Source organism: Fundulus heteroclitus, chromosome 18 (genome assembly GCF_011125445.2).
Source record: "Fundulus heteroclitus isolate FHET01 chromosome 18, MU-UCD_Fhet_4.1, whole genome shotgun sequence".
Lineage (NCBI taxonomy): Eukaryota > Metazoa > Chordata > Actinopteri > Cyprinodontiformes > Fundulidae > Fundulus > Fundulus heteroclitus.
The window spans coordinates 15,684,099-15,704,943 of record NC_046378.1 but is presented as its reverse complement, the minus strand read 5'-3'; the positions used below and the strand labels follow the sequence as shown (position 1 = coordinate 15,704,943).

General features: G+C 38.7%; 1 protein-coding gene across 7 annotated transcripts in view; it reads left to right on the top strand.

The window, feature by feature from the left end:
• The window catches only part of LOC105923379 (cytoplasmic dynein 2 heavy chain 1), a 142,078-nt gene that overhangs the window by 94,863 nt on the left and 26,370 nt on the right, over nt 1-20,845 (top strand). For all 7 annotated transcript variants that reach the window (XM_036149657.1, XM_036149654.1, XM_036149652.1 and 4 more), the window contains 6 exons: nt 4,461-4,571; nt 7,465-7,534; nt 7,813-7,898; nt 15,364-15,439; nt 16,210-16,436; nt 17,730-17,834. In XM_036149657.1, coding sequence (XP_036005550.1) covers nt 4,461-4,571; nt 7,465-7,534; nt 7,813-7,898; nt 15,364-15,439; nt 16,210-16,436; nt 17,730-17,834 — 675 coding nt within the window. The remainder of the gene's footprint in view (nt 1-4,460; nt 4,572-7,464; nt 7,535-7,812; nt 7,899-15,363; nt 15,440-16,209; nt 16,437-17,729; nt 17,835-20,845) is intronic.

Below are 20,845 nucleotides of genomic sequence, written 5' to 3'. Positions count from 1 at the left end.
AATGCATAAGAGGGACAACAGGTCTCAGTGTTACACCCAAGGACAGTTTGGTATATAGACAGCCGTAGACTAGGCAGCTTCTCAGCATCCAGCGATACGGCTGCCCCAGCGTCAAAGTTGCCTGTTGTAGTTGGGTTTAAGGTTAAAGGTCAGTGGAAAGTGCAGCCCGGAGGATGTTGCATTTTAATGATGCATATGTATTGCTTGCTTCAGCCCAGCTAGTTAGTGTTTATCTGTAATATTACACTGCCACACACTCACACACACACAGACATGCAATCTCACATGCACATGCTGCTGCTTGGCCAAATTTCCATATCTAAAATTACCTTCTGTCCTTTGCCTTCTCATACACATTTCGCATTCCACCTGTCGGGGCATATTAGTGGCTTTGGAGTTGCTTGTGTGTGTGTGTGTGTGTGTGTGTGTGTGCGTGCGTGTGTTTGTTGTCTCCGAATATGTAATTGTAAGCGTGTGTGTGTTTATGTGTTTTTATCAAGTGCGTGAGATTTGTTGGAATCTGCTTTTTTGTGAGTATTGACCCCTTGGTGGATTTATCATCTCCCCTCAATTTCTTAGATTTTATTCGTGCTCCCTGCTTTTCCTGGGGCTCCGTTCAGTGTTATATCAAAGTAGTAGGTCATTTCTCACTGGGAGGCAAAACTGTTGGTCATAATTGGTCGTTGAGTGTGTCTGTAGAATCACATTTATGTGTGCTCTCACCTATGTGGGCGTGTGGAACCAGAGATCCCCTTCTGTTCAGACTGCTCTCATGTGGTGGCTTAAAACGTGACTTATTACATTCATTCACGCGTCTTACCGTTCTCACAACTCTGTCTCCTTGTGTGTCCTCTGTATCCACTTCTGCATGTGTTCTTACTTTCCAGCTTTTATTGACGATTTTGTTTCTCCTCCTAATATTGGGTTACACAAACACCCCAACTGGCTGGTTGTCTCTTTCACTCTCTGTTTCTTGGTCTGTTTTTTTTTTGCACATCCACCTATAAGACTGAGGTCTCAGCAGTGAAGCTTGAAATGAAAAAGCAACACAACCCAAGGAACGATGAAGGCAGACATTGCAGGAAAAAAAAAGAAGAAGGGGAGATATGATGGGTAGGAGTAGTGAGTTTCAGAACGCAGGGGGAAATCAGCATAGGGAAGATTATGTTTTAACATCTCACTGTCTTTCAGTCAATATGTCCATCCTGTCAGTCCTACTGTATGTCCGAGCTTAGCCTCGTCATGATCCTGCATCTTTTCACCTTCTGTCTTTGTTGAGCTCACCTTTTTATCTGAGTCAGTTGGACAGTTTAAAGAGCTCAAGACGAGACAAAATGGCACGTGTCGTAGTTTAAGTTGATAGTGCAGGTTACATTGCATTCCCATTTACTCATAGTCAGTCTTTTTTTCTGCCCAATTCTATCTATCTACATAAAAAAAAAACAACAACTGCTGAACTATTTTGCTAACCCAGAAGCTGGATAATATTCTTTGAGGACAGAAGCTGGGTGGTTTTAACCAAACATTTGGGTCAAAAATTGTTACCTAGTCTGATCAGACCTCAGTGAACCTCTTCCTCATAGCAGAATTAGACAAGAAATGTTTAGATCAGTGTCAAACAGTTAGGGGCTACACTAGTACATATGACTGTTGATTTGAGGCAGGATCATTGTCTAAACTTTATTATTCAAAAAATATATCATACTCTATTTGAGCTCCAAAAATTACTTTTATCAGCTGCTGGTAACAGTAGTCACTGCAACTGAGCAAAAAATGTGACATGTTGTACTGGCAACTGAAACCTTATTCTATTTTACATAAATTATCTTTAAAAAAAATGTTAAATGTTCAGGTACTTGTATTTCACTGTATGTTTAATTTGATCTTGTTGATTCAAGCTGTTATCTCTTAGAGCAGAGGTCTGCACAAAGAGAGACACTTTTTCACTGACTTCAGTTAAAGGTGCCATGACATCACTGCATAAACTATTTCATTAAGTTGATATTGCTGCATATGTAACTTTTCCAAAGGATTTTATAGAAACAATAATGTCATGTTGTTGTTTTGTCAGGCCAAATGTCCCTCCTCAGTAAATTGATCAGTTGTGGTAATGAGATGTACCAAATGTTTCAGTTACAAACACACCTTTCTTACATTTGACGGCTTTTATAAATGAAATAAACCTACAGGTAACGAAAGCACTGTGGTCGCCACCTTTCGTGTTAATACAGAAGTTGTTGTTTTTTTATCCGTTTGTTTGAAAACCATGACTTGAGTTCCCCCACAGGAAACAGTCTTCAGTAAAGTCCCCTTAAACTTTTCTGTGTTTCTCTCGTCCTTCGGGACCAAGTGGAAACACACATGGAGAAAGAAGACCAGTCCCCTTGAAAATAAAAGCATTGTATTTGTAATATATAACACTTAATGCATTTCTAATTGCAAATTTCTATTTACCTATTAATAACTACTGTAGTAAAAAGTCTTACTCATGTTAAGTCTCTACATTTTAAATATGTTTTATGCAATTTAACCCCTACAGAGATTTTATTTGTACATCTCACATGTTTAATAAACTCAGCACAACAGGACAAGAATGTTAACTATCCAAGCAGGAAAACTAAAGAAGTCACTTTCCAACTAAAAGCTGTCAAGCCCATAACTCGACTCCCTCTTACTCCATTGCTGAATCTGTCCAAACTTGACCCTGGACTAATTTACCAAGGTAACCCAAATGGCGTTGTTCGTAGCCCCAATGTTTTTAGAATGAACTAATGATCTTTCCCACAGTGTGTTTGTAAATCTCTGGGAAGTCCTGACATATTTGTGTTTCTTTCTGTAACAATCACAGCTTAATCTGTTGTGATTTATTTGTTATTACTGTTCAAAATAGGGTGTCAGGATATTATCAGGACTTTCTTCATGTAATAATTCTTATCAGTTGTGTGCAGATACAAAGCCTGTTGGCTTGGAGTATCTCCTTATACATTTTTGGCTAAGTGGTGTCGCTTTCACTGTCTGAACTGCATGAATAAATTCTAGCCTTCACAAATTTCCTTGTCCTGACACTAGAAGAGATTGGCCTTCTCCTGTATTCTCCATTTACCCTTCATACATCTTTTTTCTTTATCATCTTGCATCTTTCTGCAGCAACCATTGTTTCTTCAAGTGGAATTGTGATTAACAACAAATCACAGACAAACACACATGCCCGTGCAACAAGGGGATGAAGAGCCTCCTTTGAGTGCCATCACTTCTTGTGTTCTTTGATTATCTGTGATCATGTGCGCTTCCACGCGAATGAATTAGGCGGCAAATGTTGCAGAAACACATTGATTACTGTTCATTGTGTGTGCCCTTGTGTTCGAGTACCCAATCTGATGACACAAGACCCTGAGCTGCCAGGAGGCTATTTTTAACCACCTTTGAGTAACACAGAGGGGAATGAAGGAGGGAGCTGAAAGTGAAGTTGGGGAAAACATGCAGGAAACTCAAGGACAACCATGAAGGCTGTGATAACAAGAGATAAGGGAGGGGAAAAAATGAGAGGAATGAAGTATAAAAGTAGATGAATGTTTAGTGCTTGTGAAGAATTTGTCACAGCTGAAGGTTTTAAAGAGATAAGAATCAGTGGGGGGAAATGAATGAAAGAAAGAAAAGCATAATGCTGTTTAAATTTATTATGATTAGCTTCTACTTTGCTGTGTTGCCATGAAAAGAATATTAGCTATATATCAGATCCATCAGAGCAAAGCAACTAAATGTGTTTGTAGCAGTTGGTTCAGGCAAGGACAGAAATGCAAAATAAAATCCACTGTGTTTTCTATGTGCAGCGTGCACGATCAACTTCAAATGATTCTTAGTTTTCTTGAAATTAATACAAGCCATCCATCTATTCATTTATTCATTCATTGGCTTCTGCTTATGTGAGACTGGTTGATCCCTTGGTTTCCCTAGCCAGAAGGTATATGTACTTCCTATAGTGAGTTCTTTCTTTTGTCCAGACTAGAAAACCTCCAAAAGAAGGCAGCCAAGAAGCATCCAGATCAGATGCTTGTATTGTTTTTTATTCTAGGAAGATAAATAAAGAATAGTTATTTTATTTCACCATTAAACACGCAATTTTTAAAGAATTTATGGGCTATTTATAAACTTGTGAAGCCGTATCTTATTGCTAAGGATCAGTTTAGGTTTTGCTGTTCTTGACTTCATTTATTTAGTAGGAGCATCCCCAACACTTCATATTCCTGCAATACCAAGAAACAAAATATCTCAGGGAACCAGTTGTGAGCCTTTTTCAGATGCACAACACACATGTGGAATGGATACTAAACTCCCATCAGCAATTTTATGATAGACGGTTCTGGTTCAGTCTTCCACAGCAATGATGTAAATCCACACTTTCTGTCTGAGTTCTTGTTGTGTGCAACGCATCTAACGTCTTCACTGATTTTCCTCCACAGGAAATAAATGGGATGCATCCCAAAGCAAGCTTTCGCCTTTGGCTGACAGCAGAAGTCCACCCAAGATTTCCCCCAATATTACTGCAGTCCAGCCTTAAGATCACTTATGAGGTGGGAGCATTGAGCACATGAGCATGGTTTCAGACTATAGTATTGTAATACTAAAAATTATACAATATGCACAAAATCAGAATCATGTACCCATGTCAATTTTGTCAGTGTATGCCTATGCTAATATGCCTCCTGACTGAAATGTGTACATATTTCTCATGTCTCTCTTCTACTTTTTTATATTGTGTAGAGATATGCAGAATTGCATTGCTGCCATGTGATGCATGCTTTAGTGCTCAGTATGTTGTTGATGGGAGTCATGCACATGGGGTTAGCTGCTTAAGCAGCCAAGCATGCTGCACAAACAGCCTCTGCCTGTCTGCTTTCTCTTCTTTCTGTAAGTCAGCCCTCCTTCTTTTTCCTCAGACAAGCTCATAGTACTTCAGGGCCAAGCTTACAGACATTGTACATATTTGCACAGATTCTGAGCTCAGTTGACTGCCAACCAAATCATTAGACTCATTGTTTCTTTGCTGCAGGAAAGCTGTCAGCATTAGTATTTAAAACTTAAAATCAATACTGTAAATCTGCTAATTGATATGGTTTGTGGTGTTCGGTTTTAGACATGCTTTTCAAGATTGGGAGTCGACCCAATGAGGCACACTTAATCTACTGGGTTAGCAACATATGCAGTAAATCTTAGCAAATTTAGTAGATGCATTAGTGTCTGTGTGTATTATCAAAGCCTCCAGATGGGGATACCAAATGTTCAGCAGTGCTGATAATACATGAACAAATGTCATTTTGTACTCCTTATTTTAATTATAAATTAAATGAAAAGTTGGCAGAGATCTCAAATATTTTGAGGATCGTGAGTTGTATAGTCAATCACCAGTTTTTGTTGTACTGTACCAGTCAGTACAACAAAAACTCTTTTTAAGCCATTGTGATATCTATTTTATTTCAACTGTAATAAAATTTTATTTATTTAGCACCAATTAACAACACATATAATCTCAAGGCACTTCACAAAGTCAAATTCAATCAAATCATACAAATTGGTCAAAAATGTTCCTATCTAAGGAAACCTAGCAGATTGTATCAAGTCCTGACAAGCAGCATTCAGTCCTCATGAAAGAGAGTAGAGCCACAGTGGACAGTCGTCTGCATTGTTGATAGTTTTGCAGAAATCCCTCACACTGAACATGCATGAAGCAACAGTGGAGAGGAAAATGCCTCTTTAACAGGAAGGAAAACCTCCATCAGAACCAGGCTCAGTGTGGACGGTCATCTGGTTAGAGAAGACAGAGCAGAGACACAAAAAGCACAAAAGCACACATTGATCCAGGAATCCTTTCTATGTTATGTGGTAATAGCGAATGATCTGTCTACCCTGGATGATGTCACACTTAACAGAACACCAGACCAGGTGCACGTACTATGAAAACAGAGATCAAAAAGTTAAAAGTTGAAATAACAACAAACAATGTAAATTGGAGAACAGTAGGACAATTCAGCAGAGTGAGAAAAATAGACCCTGGTGTCCTCCTGCAGCCTAATCCTATAGCAGCATAACTACAGAAATAGCTCAGGATAACCTAAGCCACTCTGTAAGTTTTATCACAAAGGAAAGTTTTAGCTTAGTCTTAAAAGTAGACAGGGTGTCTGCCTCACAAACTAAAACAGGGAATTGGTTCCACAGGAGAGGAGGTTTATAACTAAAGGATCAGCTTCCCATTCTACTTTTAGAGAATCTAGGAACCACCTGTTCAGAGTATGCGTTCCTCTCTATTCCTCTTTTGCCTTTTTTCGAACATTTATCAAGTCAGATGATTTCTTTACATTCTCTCCTTATTTTATTTTTACACTGCTCAAAAATTAAAGGAACACTTTGAAAACCTGTCATATCTCAATTGGAAAATAAATCCTGTTGGATATCCACACAGATATGGAATCTCTAATTTGTTAGGAAAAATGAAAATGATGCCATATTGTTTGATGAAAGTGAAAATTATCAACCCACAACAGGCTTAATCTAAAGTCACAGAGAAAGTAAATCTAAAAGATCTAATGTGACAAGCTGGTCCAATTTGCTAAAATGTCATTGCAGCAGCTCAAAATGGTATTCAGTGGTTTGTATGACCCCTGCGTGCTTGTACGCATGCCTGACAACGTCGGAGCATGCTCCTTATGAGATGAGATGGTGTCCTGGGGTATCTTCTCCCAGATCCTGACCAGGGCATCTCTAATCTCCTGGACAGTCAGGGGTGTAACCTGGTGTTGTTGGACGGACCTAAACATGATGTCCCAAGGCTATTAATCCCTCCATGGATATGCCTCCACAAAGACCAAAACTTTGTAGGGTTCCTTGCCATATTCATCTTGTTCCTCCTTGCTCATAGGAGCTGATACTGGTCCTGCTAATGGATTAGGGACTTCTAACGAACCCTGTCTAGCTCTCCTAGCGTAACTGTGTGTCTCCTGCAATCTCTTGTATGAGACTGTGATGAGAGACACAGCAAACCATCTGGCAATGACACATATGGATGTGCCATCCTGGTTGAGTTGGATTGGCTGTGAAACCTCTGTAGGTTCCAGGCTACCAGTATGACCACAGACTCTGGTCAAATGCAAGACTACTGAAAACCAGTCGGGGAAAAAAATATGGAAGGCGAAAAAAAAAAACTTCTGTGGCATCCACATGCAAAACCATTCACTGTTAATCCATGTCGGCTGTCACCAAAACAGCTGACACTGATTTACAACCCCAGCTACTACTCAGCAGACCATATGATAATATACTTTGATTTAAATGTGCTCCTTTAATTGTTTTGAGCTGTTGCCTTAAACCCACAATATGATTTTTATTTTTTTGAAAATTTGAATTCAGTTTATTATGAGATCTTGCCCTTGGTAACTGCATTGTTGACTTGATTTTTTTGGTCATCCGCAGGCTCCCCCTGGGTTAAAGAAGAATTTGCTGAGAACATACGAGTCCTGGACTCCAGAGCAGATCAGTAAAGGTCGTCTCCCATCCTTTCTCTTACTTCTCACACCTAAAAAATGTAGCCTATAAAGTTACAAGGCAAAGAGTCTAGACTAAAAATAATTTAATCTAGTCAAAACCATATTGTCTCTGTTGGTTCTTATTTTAGATTGTTATGCAAAAACAGAAAAAATATCTCCCCTTATGTTGTACAATTTGCAGTAATATAACAACATAACTATGGAAATTAGGGTGCGTGTAACTGAGCATTGTATTTGTTTTGGCTGTGAGATGCTGATGATTGTTTATGTGTAGGAGGCAATCTGGCCAGAGCCCAATCTCTATTCTGTCTGGCTTGGTTCCACGCTGTCTGTCAAGAGAGACGCAATTACATCCCCCAGGTAAAACACACTAACCCAGCACTATATGCTGGACAGAAAGGATCTTCACTCATTTGTTAAAATGTCAAGTGTTTGTGATATAACAAAATCAGAATAAAAAAAAAATGCTTCTGCTTTTACTGTGACTTATTATGTCAAAAGCAAATCTAAGGGAAACTTAAAAAACATAAAAAAAGAAAAAATATTTAATGACCTGGTTGCACAAGTATGCACACCCTTTACAAAGATTTAATTTTAACATTCAGCCTTCCTCTGTAGAAGTCTATCAGGATACTAAGTCTTTTTTAGCAACTTTTGCCCACTACACCTTGACCCAGCTTGCTAAATTTATCAGAATATAAGAAAATCTCTCGTGTACTATTTAAGTGAGAAATATAAAAGTCCACTTTATGTTTATTTGACATAAACTTGGACTCAAAGTGATGCTGTATGTTTTAGGTCAAAACTGACGGTATCTACATGTAGATTGTTTCAAGACTCCTGCCACACTTGCAAAGCCTAGTTCAAGCTAAAGAAAAGTAACCCCAGATCACAATGCAGCCAACATATATTGTACTAGTTGCCTAACTACTATAGACAGTGGTAACAATTCATTGTGCACATCTTATATGTATGCAAACACAGATCTAAATTTATAACTAGTTAATATGCCTATATTATCCCCAAGGGCTTCCATAAATAGTTAAAAAAATAACTGCTTCCCCAGAGATCACTTTATCCACGTTGACGTTTGTAACCGTATTTAACATATTGTGCTGGGCCTTATCCTTTGGAGAATGTTTCTCTATGTAAGTCTTTGTTATGAATGTTTAATCCTCTATAGAAAGTCTGCCTGCTGGCCAGAACACACATAATACAACTTAAAATGGCATTCACTTTAAGAACGTAGAACAGTCTGTTGTCCTGATTCTTCTCATTCATGCTGCTAGTAGACTAATGCATTTACGGTGTTTAATACAAATGGATTAATCCTATTACTCACTGAGCTGTCAGACCATGGTAATGTTGGAGGTCCAATTTCCACGATGACACACACTGTCAAGGGATCTCCAGAAGGAACATGGTTTTAAAATATAGTCAGTGACTGATGGCATTTGATGGTAGTTAAGTAAGAGCAAGCAATGTCTGCATTTTGTGACCGAAAAATGGAGAGTGCCAGGCTACAGTCATAACCAGAACCTGCCATCATTATCCTGTCCTAGGGTTTTGGAAAGGGAGAAAGCTTTCTTTTTAGACAGTCTTGGTATGCCAAAGTTACCTTTTGCTATCATAGAAACACAACACTTTTCCACCGCTGGCCTTGCACTTCGCGTCACAAATATTGTAGCGATGTTGTAATGTGCATCACATTTTGGACAGTGGAACCAGTACTTTAGAGCACTTTCTATCACCTATACTTTTTTTACAACTATGCTTGCTTTGTTGACTAGATCAGCAGCTACTGACATCATTACGTGCGTGCAATGCTTTGTTCATGTTCAAATCGGCCACTCTTCCATTCCCTCAGTGTCACAATGATGCGTTTAAGTACTGAAACATGGTAAAATTATTTATTTGACCAGGTACTTGGTAGTACTGACGGAATTCGGTTGTACTGAATTCCGTACCCATCGCTAGTCACTACCAAAAAAAGGTATTTATAAAGAATAGGGGGTTTTCACTGACGTCACTGGCCAACTTCCGGTCCGCCATATTGGGTGGCACACTTCCTTATCTCTAGTTGTCGTACACGTATTATCGTATCGCGAATGGATAAGTACGCCAGCGGGCTAGAGCGACCAGATAAGGACGTATATCTGAGGAAATGTTCCGTGATCGACCATATGGACCCCTATGCCCTCCACGGTGCCTTGTTTACCAGTAATCCAGATGATTGGCCAAATGTAGAGCACGGCGACATAGTGCATTACCTGGTGTTCGGTGAAAACCCTCTGCACACTCTTGAGGAAATGAGAGCTTACAAGGGTCTAGAGGCTCACAACCAGTTCACATCTGGTTATGTACATCAAGGAAATCGCCATCATACGTGGACGGGTGAGTTTTAATAAGATGGTAAAAATGTAAACAATCCGACGCAAATGTGTTGCATGCTTCTGCGGTGGCTGGCGGCCGGCGGCGGGCGGTGCGCGAAGGCGCTTGGCTGCAAGGCCGATCGACGCCGCTCGCGGCTTTAATTATTTAAGCAGAACAATGACCAGTGCAAAATTAAGTTGTATTTACCGTATTGGCGCCGGTAGGAGCTGCAGATCATAAAGCCAGCAAACAGTGGGAACACAGCAACTCGTTCAAAGGTAAGCTGCGCTCGGACGGGCTCTGGCACATGCTAGTTTAGTAGCTGCTAACCGTCAGTGCTAACAACCACTCGCGCATGTAATGTACTTTTAACTTGCCGCTATGTGTTTCAAACGTTTAGAACACACTCTCATTGACATCGGGATACTGTGGAAAGTTATGTTCGGTCGACTTACAGCCGCTATCCAAGCGAGCCGACGATCTCTTTGTTATCTCTGTAACTCGTTCAAAGGTAAGCTGCGCTCAGACGGGTTAGCACATGCTAACCGTTAGCGCTAACAACCACTCGCGAATGTAATGTACTTTTAACTAGCTGCTATGTGTTTCAAACGTTTGGAACACACTCTCATTGACATCGGGATACTGTGGAAAGTTATGATCGGTCGACTTACAACCGCGATCCAAGCGAGCCGACGACTCTTTGTTATCACTAACAGTTGTTCTCCGTGGTTGCGCCTCCAGGCAGGAAAGCGGTGGAAAATTAATCTGTTTCTATGTTTTTCCCATGGCGATCATGTGTTGCGCTGTTACAGCCCACAATACAGCAACGGTTTACCATGGTTGAAATCAAGTTAAGGTGAAATTAATCAAATTAAAACACGGCTGAGAGAGGGAGTACAGTATGCGGTAGTAATAGGCAGTAGAGGCGGCGGAGGCAGTCAACATGACAGCCGCGGAAAGTAATAAGTCATGACGCCCAAGCCCTATTATTAATATATTCTTCTTACATGTTTTAAATACTTAACAGTTAATTACCTGTGACAAAGTGAGCACCGCAGACTCTGGCGTATTCCAGCTTAACACCGTCCAAATCGGACCTGGATATCCGTGTCAGCCATAGGTGACGGCGTTGTTCAGACAGCTGTTTTGTTTTTTCACACTGATTCACGATTACGGCTGGTAGGCGATAGAAAGAGCGTTGATCTCCACCTCCACGGGCCGTGCAACCAACCATTAAATACGTTTTCCCCATTGTTCACTTCCAATACTGCCTAAGGCGTCATACAATGCAGGTCAACGGTGCGAAACGACTGCCACCCAATATGGCGGACGCGCTGAGTAGTCACGTGAGCGTGACGTCAGCTGAAAACCCCCTATTAGGACAATAATGGCAGTCTTTCACCTGTGTTTTTAGGATCTATGCCTTACAAAACCAGTGGCTTTTGGTTTTAATGCAAAAACAAGGAGCTTTCTTTGAGGATATCTCACCTTTCTAATGCGTTTTGACTGTATTTGTATCTTTTTATTATTACAGTGAAGCTACTCTGCTACTATAATAAATAACCATACGGTTATATATAAGCAAAACCAATGCAGGCCTTCACTTCTAAGCACAAACATCACACAGACCAGACCCAAACGCAATGAATTAATCCAAACTCAAGTACAAAATTACTGTGAAAACAGTGTACACTTCATCATACAAAGAATTATTAAACATGTCCTCAGAGTTTTCCTCCAATGCCTTTTTCAACTACACTCTCAGGAAGCAGAATACAACTGCTGATTGAATAGCAGTGAAGTGCAACAAACACACAAACTGACCTGAAACAGCCCTGACACTCAATTACGCTTTACATCTGTGTGTGTGTTTTTTTTTAATGGTCAGCTCTGAGACATTGCATGTTTGTCTAAGCGTGTTCTTTTGCGCGTTAATCACATTTGACTGATCTCAGTCGTCTTTGATTGTTCAACCTTAGAGCTCACTTCTACGTCTCTATCCTTCAGTGCACAGTGTAGGATGTTCCTATGCATATATGGACTGGGGTTTGTGCAAAAATAGTCCCAGGCCAATAATAAAACATGGAATACTGACTTTGCTTGCGTCACCGCATTGACTCAAACTAGTGGAAACTAGGAGTGAAAAGGTTCACTAAATCGATTTATGATTTTGCGGTCAGGGTTTGTGGATTGCTCTGGCTTGCCTGTGTTTTCCTATAGCGATAAAATTCCAGACTTGCCATAGATCTAGCATCAGTACTGTCACTTGTGACAGTCTGAGGTCACAGCTATGATCTAGTTTAGTAAGATAAATCAGTAAATGTGGAGGCATTGTTGATTTTTAAAAGGCGCATCATTCATTTAGCACAAATGATTTTTGAACCGTTTCTTAGTACATACATTATGACCCACTGCTAAATCTGAACTAAAAGAAGACATTTCTTTTTTGTGCTAAAATACTTTCTTGTTATCTTTAAGAACTTTGGTGGCTGTTGGCCATTTATAGGGTACCTTTAACATGGTGTTAATTTAGCTTTATTATCTTCCATAAGGATCTAAAAAATAAAATAAAAGAAGAAATGGGCTTTTAAAGCTCCAACCCATATAATTGTGCAAACAACTACTGTAACTTTGTTTTCAGAGCAGAGTTTGCTGTGCTAAACATGCTGTCTTTCACCCAAAACTCACATTACAGTAGGAAACTGGAGATTTTGAACGCTCTAATTAAGGCCTTTAACCATTTTATAAGAGATTAAAAAAAAAGAAAAGGTTGAAAATTGCAAAGCATGTCGATGTTCCATTTTCATACATTTATAATGAGTGTAACTGAGATGAAGCGGTTGGATAATCTCATTTGGATGGTCATCTCTGTCTTGGGATGCCCCCTGGACCAAATGCAGGTGGTGGGAGACAAAAAGACTGTTTGAAAAATAACATCACTGATGGATGACGTCTCCCACCCCATGCATGGAGCTGTTTCAGTGACGTATTGCTTCACCCTAAATGCTAATAAGAGCGCTTCCATAGGTCCTTCATCTCATTTACTGCTAGATTTAAAGTCTGCTGCTCACAACAGACGCCATAAGTGTTTACAACATGCTAATGGATGCAGGGGTTCTGATCTGGTCAAGAATTATTCATGCTGTCCCTCAGACGCTAATGTACATTTGCACATGCTTTAGCTACTCTGAGGTGTTTGCTTGTACAATCATCCATTTTGCATAGTTTTCTCACATTGTTTTGTAAATCAGCAGCTGTCTTTCCTTTATTTAACTTGAATATTCCATTAGCCTATGCTAGAGTTGGAAAATCTGACTCTTTGCAGCTGGAATCGGGGAATAGAGACACTCGAGTTCTAACTTGGCAAGTTAGATGGATAATGTGTAGCACTCTAAATTCTGCACATTATCAACCTGGGCCTACTCCCATCTAATCCTTTTGGGGAAAGGAGGGATTCAGCAGAACTTTCCAAGCTGATTGTGTGACGCGAAACCTAGTGCCCACCTACCAAAGGTTGGTTTTAGCCAGTCACGGTATCAAATGAAAATATAAGCAGCAGGAGCCATGAGAAACCACAAGTTACACTGGACAAGGCACTTCTTGCTCTTCTTCTTTCAAAGATGAAACCGTGGATCCTGCCAAAACAGATATTTATACCCCACAGCAGCAGTGCTACTGAAGTCAGTTTCTCAAAGTGGCATCATAAAAACTTTTGAACCAATAGTTATTCGAAATTCTATGCAAGACACCCTTTGAACTGTCACAATGACGATCTTAGACACAAAAGCAGTCAAAATAATAACCAGGATATGTAGACAGCACTATAAGACAACAAAGTTAGCAGTTTATCAGCAAGAAAAAGTTGATTTGGGGGTGAGTTACCCTTTAAGAAAATAGCTGATTTAATTATTGAACCACCTCTTTATAACAGGTGAGGATCTGTTATGGCTGTAAATGTTTGGTAGTAACATTTCTCTCTTTGTCAGGTTTTGTGTTGTTAGATTTAGCAGAATGTGTTGGTCTGCTCTTGTCTGATGATGAGTGGCTGTTTTTCTAGCAGTTATGCTCCAGAATAGTTTGTAGGTGACGTCTGACTGCAAAGACTGATGTGCAGTCTTTTGTTTTATAAACTGCTGAACTGGATCTGATTCAGGGTAATCTATATAAATGACAGGCATTCAGTCAAAACATGAAAACTTCTGGAAAATTACACTCCGGCTTACTGGAGCACATGTGTGTATATTTATAGGTTTGCTTTCATATTCGGGAAAAAAACACGCCTCACCGATTGTTGAGGCATCATTTGCACCCTGCTTGTAGCCAGTGTTTGTGAGGATAGTGTGCAGCTATGGATAGTATGAAGGGAACCATGCACACAGTATCCCAAATCTGTTTGTATGCACTTTAATCACTGTGGCTGATAAACTCTTAGAGCTCTGTGAGTGTCGTGCCTTCTGCCTATTCTCTTAATCCTCCTCCTCTCCCCTCGTCATTGGTAAGTGTGAAGGCAGGGATTTTTTTCACACCGTGATCGCTAAATACTGCATTATAGCTATAGTGGTGAGAAAAATCCTGCATCTTTATTCAGTCTCCCACCAACCAGCACAAGGAGATGTGGGCTCAATTTTTAGTTGTGTGTCCTTTTCCACAGCTCAGAACATGTCCATAATGATTCTTTTTTCCTAAACATGTTGTTTGTTGTATTATCATTGAAATTTAGATGTTCAAAATACTAAACTAAACTGTGCAAATGTGCATGTGACTTAGAAGCTGTTGTGAAGTTTTTCTTTTCTTCCCGACTCTCCTTTTTGTCTTACTTGTATATAAGTTAGAGTGGTGTTTGCATAAACATTTTGGAAATGTTTCTGCTAGCATGGGTGGTTGCAGTTTTATATGTGGTTGTCTCAATACCATCAATGTCAGAACAACAAAATCCCAAATGATCTCTTGGAGCAGGCTTCAACAATCTATGCAAGATGCTTTTCAGGAGCGAATCATAAATCATATTTATAGGACAGAGACGTGACAAGGCTTGATGTTGCGCAAACGCATTTAATTCCTGTTTGGATCTAAGTTAAAAAAGTTCTCAAAATACATTTTATATTTAACAAACATTTAACCTCAGCTGCTTTTTGCAACTTTTTATTATTCTTTTTTAGTACTACAGAAGTTTGTTTTTTGTAATTATAATTAAGGATGGTAAGTTTGTCAGGACATTCTGAAGTAAATTTCGCAACACTCATAAATAATGGTCCCAAACATTACAACCAGTTAAACATATTAGAACTTTATTGTTGGGCATCCAGTTGCTCTTTTGCTCTATAAATGAATAAAACATCCAACTAATGTGATTATTATGGGTTTTGTAATTTCAGCTTTAAGTTTTTGAAGATGGAAAAAAGAGGATAAAATACCCTGGATATCTTGTAATCTAAAATGTGTTTATGTTTAGGGTTGGACAAAGTTCTACGAATTTTCTTTATCTGACCTCCGTGCTGGTTTTGAGATCATCGACAGGCTCTTTGAAGGTAGGAGGACTTGGAACTGCTTACAAGACAAAATGCAAGGAAAGTAAGGCAGGCCTTTATAAATCAGAAAATGGCTACAAATAAAATAGCTACAATGTTGAAGATAATTGTTGATATATTATGTTTAGCCACGTTTAACTAAACAGAAAGGGACCTCAGGCAGAAATATGGTTGTATTACTTTGTATTTAAATGTAGTGTCCAGAAATACATTGTGTTTTCATCTTGTTCTTTATTTAGTAAGGAGCCCAGTCTTCTTAGTGGGTGAAGGGTTTGAACTTTATCTCTTTTACAGATGCTGGACATAAAACTGTGAACTAAAAATAATCCTCTTTATCATGTGACATGAAAGAGTTAAAAAAGGGAATTTAGCAGTTTCACTTTTTGATCTCTGGTCATTTAACTTTTTTTGAAACAAAGACTTAATTATTGATATTTTAAAGATTTGTCCTTTAAAAGTCAGAGCTCATCTGCCATTTTTCATCGAAGGCTTATTCTTGCCCTTCCTTCTATTGTAATTTTAGTCATTTGGACTTTTTCCCCCTAAATCTTAAAGGCCTCATTCGCTGTGTAATGCAATAAATGAACAAATCACAGTGTGTGCTGTGCCAACAAATGAAGTGACTCGGTTCACTTTACTCCCACCAAATGTTCTTCTGAACAAGTTGTTCAGAAACAGTACAAGACTAGACTAGGTTCCTTTCCCTTTCAGTGAACTCACTGCACATTTCTTCAGCTTTATTTTTTCTGTTGATATTCTTTATGTCATAGGTGGTAAGGCTTTCCAATGGGAGTTTGTCCATGGCCTGTTGGAGAGCGCCATCTATGGTGGACGAATAGACAACCCCTCTGACCTCCGCATCTTGCGCTCTTACCTGGAGCAGTTCTTCTCTGCCAGACTCCTTTCGTCCACCCTCTCCGGTGGACAAAGGAGGAGTAAAGGAGGGGGACGCATTTTTCCATCTCAGATCAGTCTCCCAAACTCCTGCTCCATCGTGGTAAGTTGTTAGGATAATATGTGGTAGTAACATCTCACTGCAGCCATAGTTAGTTTAGTGATTGGAGTGTGTGACTCAAAACATTATTTCATGTTACGTGGTATGGTTTCTGTACCTCTAAAGTGCAACGTCAAGCTGTGCTTCTCAAGTGAACAATGAAAAGCAAACATATCTAAAAGCAATAATTGTTTTGGAATAATATTGGACACTTTTGTCAGTCATTTAATTTTTTTTTTTTATTAAGACAAACTTTTCAGTAATGCATTTCATTTCACCGCACAGCAATATTACAGACACAGCTGGTTAATGAAGCACTAATTACCACAGCAAAAAGTACAAAGCTTTTTTTATATTGCGTGCTTAAACAATCCTAATTTCCAAATCCTAATCTGACTTTGTCTATTTGGTTCAATAACATCACGCCAGGCAGCAAGAGCCGACAGTAGTCACTGAGGTTCAAAAGGTTCAGATGGCTGTAGTAAACATTGTGATGAACAAGCACCCTTTGACATGTTCTAACATAGACTTAAACATTTTTAATTAATCTATTGGAATGTTCCCTTGATTAATACGACTCAGATGAAGAATTTATAAATATGAAATAATTACTGCAGCTCTTTGATTTAAAAAAAAAAGAAAAAATCTATATTCTCTTTTATGTTCAGATCTTCTTCAGGAATTCCTTCTGCTTTATTTATTTTTTTTTTGTTGTGCTTTAAAGAAATCTATGCATGCTTTACTTCATGCGTTTCTCTGCAGCAATGTAAAATTTATTTTAAATACCACTGAAGAACAGATTTTATTGCAAACCTGTGAAAAAGAGGAGGGGGGGGGGACAAAATCACAGAGAAATATGCAAATAGCAATAGGAACTCTGACCAGTCAACCTTTCCCTCATGTAATATCGTCAGTGGGCGATCTCTGGTAGTTGTAGAAACTAAAAATTAATTCTTAGTTACTTCCAAGTTTACACATTTTTAAAATGTATTTATATTTTAATCCTTCCCGGGTGTATTTTTGAGTTTTTTGTTAATTTTATGAAATTGTATTCTAAACTAAGTCACAAACCAACCGTCTGTGAAGACTTAGTAAAATTATTTCAACATACATTTTTAACGAATAAATATGAAATAGCTTAAACAAATGAACAAGCAATTTGAGAGATTGACTTTAAATTAAGCTTTGAGTTGCAGAAATTACAACGTAATCTCAGCAGATTTTTTCCATTGTTTTTTGATAGTATGATTTAGAGTTTTCTGTGTGTGACCTATATGTGTTGGTGTGTCCTCTCAGGACTACCGTAGTGTGGTGGAGAATCTCCCTGAGGATGACCGGCCTGCGTTCTTCGGTCTGCCTGCCAACATAGAGAGATCCTCACAGAGAATCATCAGCTCCCAGGTTCACACACACACCTACAGCCATCTCCTCCTTTATACACTCACACATCCCTCCACCACACTTTTCCTGAATACAGACTTAATGGAGCAGTTTTAAAAAATGAGGTGAAGGGATCTTTACACAAGGTGATCCAAAAGTTGACCACAAAATAGGAGGCTTTAAATTATTATTTTTGTAATATCTGATTTCCAATTAAAGCATTATTTGACACTGTTCCAGTGAGCTTCTTTTGATCTCAGAAGTGCTTGGCTGGCTTGCTTCTAAGGTTCGCTCATAAAAGTTCAGTAGGGCTGAGTTCTGGTGACCAAGAAGGAAAGCATATAAAAGTCAACTTTTCATGGTCAACTTTGATCTTTGAGTTGTTTTTGCATACCTTTGACGTGTCCTCGGGGCAAATATATTCTGTTGCATCATGAACTCTTCTCTAGTAAAATGGAAACCTGAAGGTGTAGTAAGTCTCTGATGAACTGAGTGCTATTCCTCCTTGATCAGGGTAAACTCAGTGTAATTCCCATGTGTAACCCTGAAATATACAAGCAGAGTAGACAACTTAAATAAAACACCTACCATTCTTCAATGGGATGTCCCAGTCAGGATTTTTTGTCACCTGATATTGATCCAAGTCTTTTAAAATGTAGGCATTCTCCCAAGTTCTAACCCAGTGTATCATTTGAGTAAATAAAATCAATGCCATGTACATGCTTGAAATCTTGCCATCTTCAAAGTGCAGTAATATAACACTTCATTTCATCAGTGTTACACCGACTCACTCACTACAGTCTCTCTGATCCATTTTTTTTTTTAGAGCAACAGATATTTTGTTCTAACCAGAGTTTCTGCAGTTTATCCTCAATATGGTCTGTCAAATTTGGTTAAATCTAGAAAGCTACTTCTAAATAACAGTTAACAGGTCCTCTACAAGTTGCACAGCCTTGTATTTTTTTTTTCTTAAAAGCTGTCTGACTGACACATGTATTGTAATATTTACTGCAGGTGTACCTCAATCTGACAGTTCTTTCATCGTTTTCTATACTGCTAGGCTACCAATAGCATGTTTACTCTCTGTTTTGGTTTGAATAGCTGATAATATGGATCATAGCATTTGCAGCACATTTCCAGTTAATTGTTTGCCGACCAAATTCATATAACAAGTCATCTGGCTTCATGAATTAAGAATTTTGGTTTAAACATCACAGTTATATTCACTAAATTTGGACATTATTGAAAGGCTCAGGTGTTTCAGTAACTCAGTTCAATCAAAAACTTTATGTAGATAAATTACATAAAGACGTTTTCAAGTCTTTATTTCTGATAATTGTTGGCCTACTGCTAATGAAACCACAACATTTAATATTACATCACACTAATGAGAAACATTGTTAATACAGGGAATTTGTACTTAAAATGTGTACTTTTATGACAAATGAGCCTCAATGGAACACATATTGTTGTTGAATGTAACTATTGTTTCAGCTTCACTCGATATCACCTCACTCTGCCACATCAAGTGCTGTTTATGGCTATTTTAGCCCTGCACCATGGTCACATGACACAGACAGACTGGGAGCTACAGCATTAAATACAGTCTCTCTTTCACTGTGGAGCTATTTGTGAGTGTTAAATATGTATTTATTGTTTGGGAAAAGCTGAGAAACCTTACATCTAAAAACCAATATAGGCAACCTAAAATGCAGTTTTGTAAGCTGTCCCCATAAGAATAAGATATGACTGTCAAGAGGTCCCAGTGCAAAGCACAGCTGCACAGCTTCACTGCATGTACTGCTGACGCCATCACAGACCGTAGATCTCCAGCAGGTATCAGAAGATAAATTTCATTAGTGATCCTGATACAGTCATCTAACCAAAAACATCTTGATCTGGAAACCGATACCATCCTTGGGATTTAATAGGGAACCAGGCATCCCTTATTTGACCTCTGATATTTTGACTTATTAAAACACCTTCCTGTAGGATGATGCAAACGTTACTTGAAATTTAAGACAGTAATGCCAAAGATGTTGGAAGTTCTTAAAGATAAGTGGGAATATGTTATAATTTTAAAGATACAGACCAGGTCAGATTTGTTCAGTTTTAATAGCTTTTAAATTATATTCTAGTACATGCATCAGTATGGACATTTTTTATTATTATTATTTTACACATTACTTGTTGACGTACAAAGTACATAAGATTTTAGGAAATGGGACATCAGCCCAAGGAAATGGTGACGTTTTTTTGTAATCAGTGTTATAAGAAAGCTTTAGTTTTTTTTTTTTTGTCATACTCAAGCAATGTACTCTAATTGTGCAGTCAAATTAGTTTTTGCTGCAACATTTTTATATATCGATCTTCTCCTATAATTCTGCTCCGTTTGTAAAACATGTTCATTTTATGACTACATGCAAAGGCCTCCTGAGACATCCTGTGGTGTTGATCTCAGTCGAATCCCAGGTTAAGATGATCCATGGAGTTCTTTTTCATGTTTCTTGTGGTGTGCCTTAGCAGTTCACCCAGTGTTGCAGGGTGTCCTTTCACTTTTTGACTGAGTTGTTGCTCTTCTAAAATTTGTAAGAGGCTATATCTATAACTTGCAAATTTGTTTACCATATAAGTCATAATGTGTTACATTATTGCTCTGTGAACCGTTCTCTTTAGTGTTTTCTAAACACAACATGGTTTCATAAGTCTTTTCAAGGAAATATGAAAAATGTATAACAAAGACTGATGCGACTGACAGAATTAGTTGGTGCTTGTGTTTCCCTAATTATTTGTAATTATCTTTAGCAAGCACGCTTAGCCCTGTAGCACCATTAAAGCTTGCCCGCACAGCCCCCATGCCGCTGTCCCTTTGATGAAGTTCATTCCTACTGTCATTTTGGTCTGGTGATCACTGAATGCACCAACCTTGTTCAATTCATATAGCACTTACGGGGTTGTCACATGGATGTGCCCTTGTGTGTGTGTGTGCGTGTGTGTGTGTGTGTGTGTGTGCGTGTGTGTGTGCATGCGTG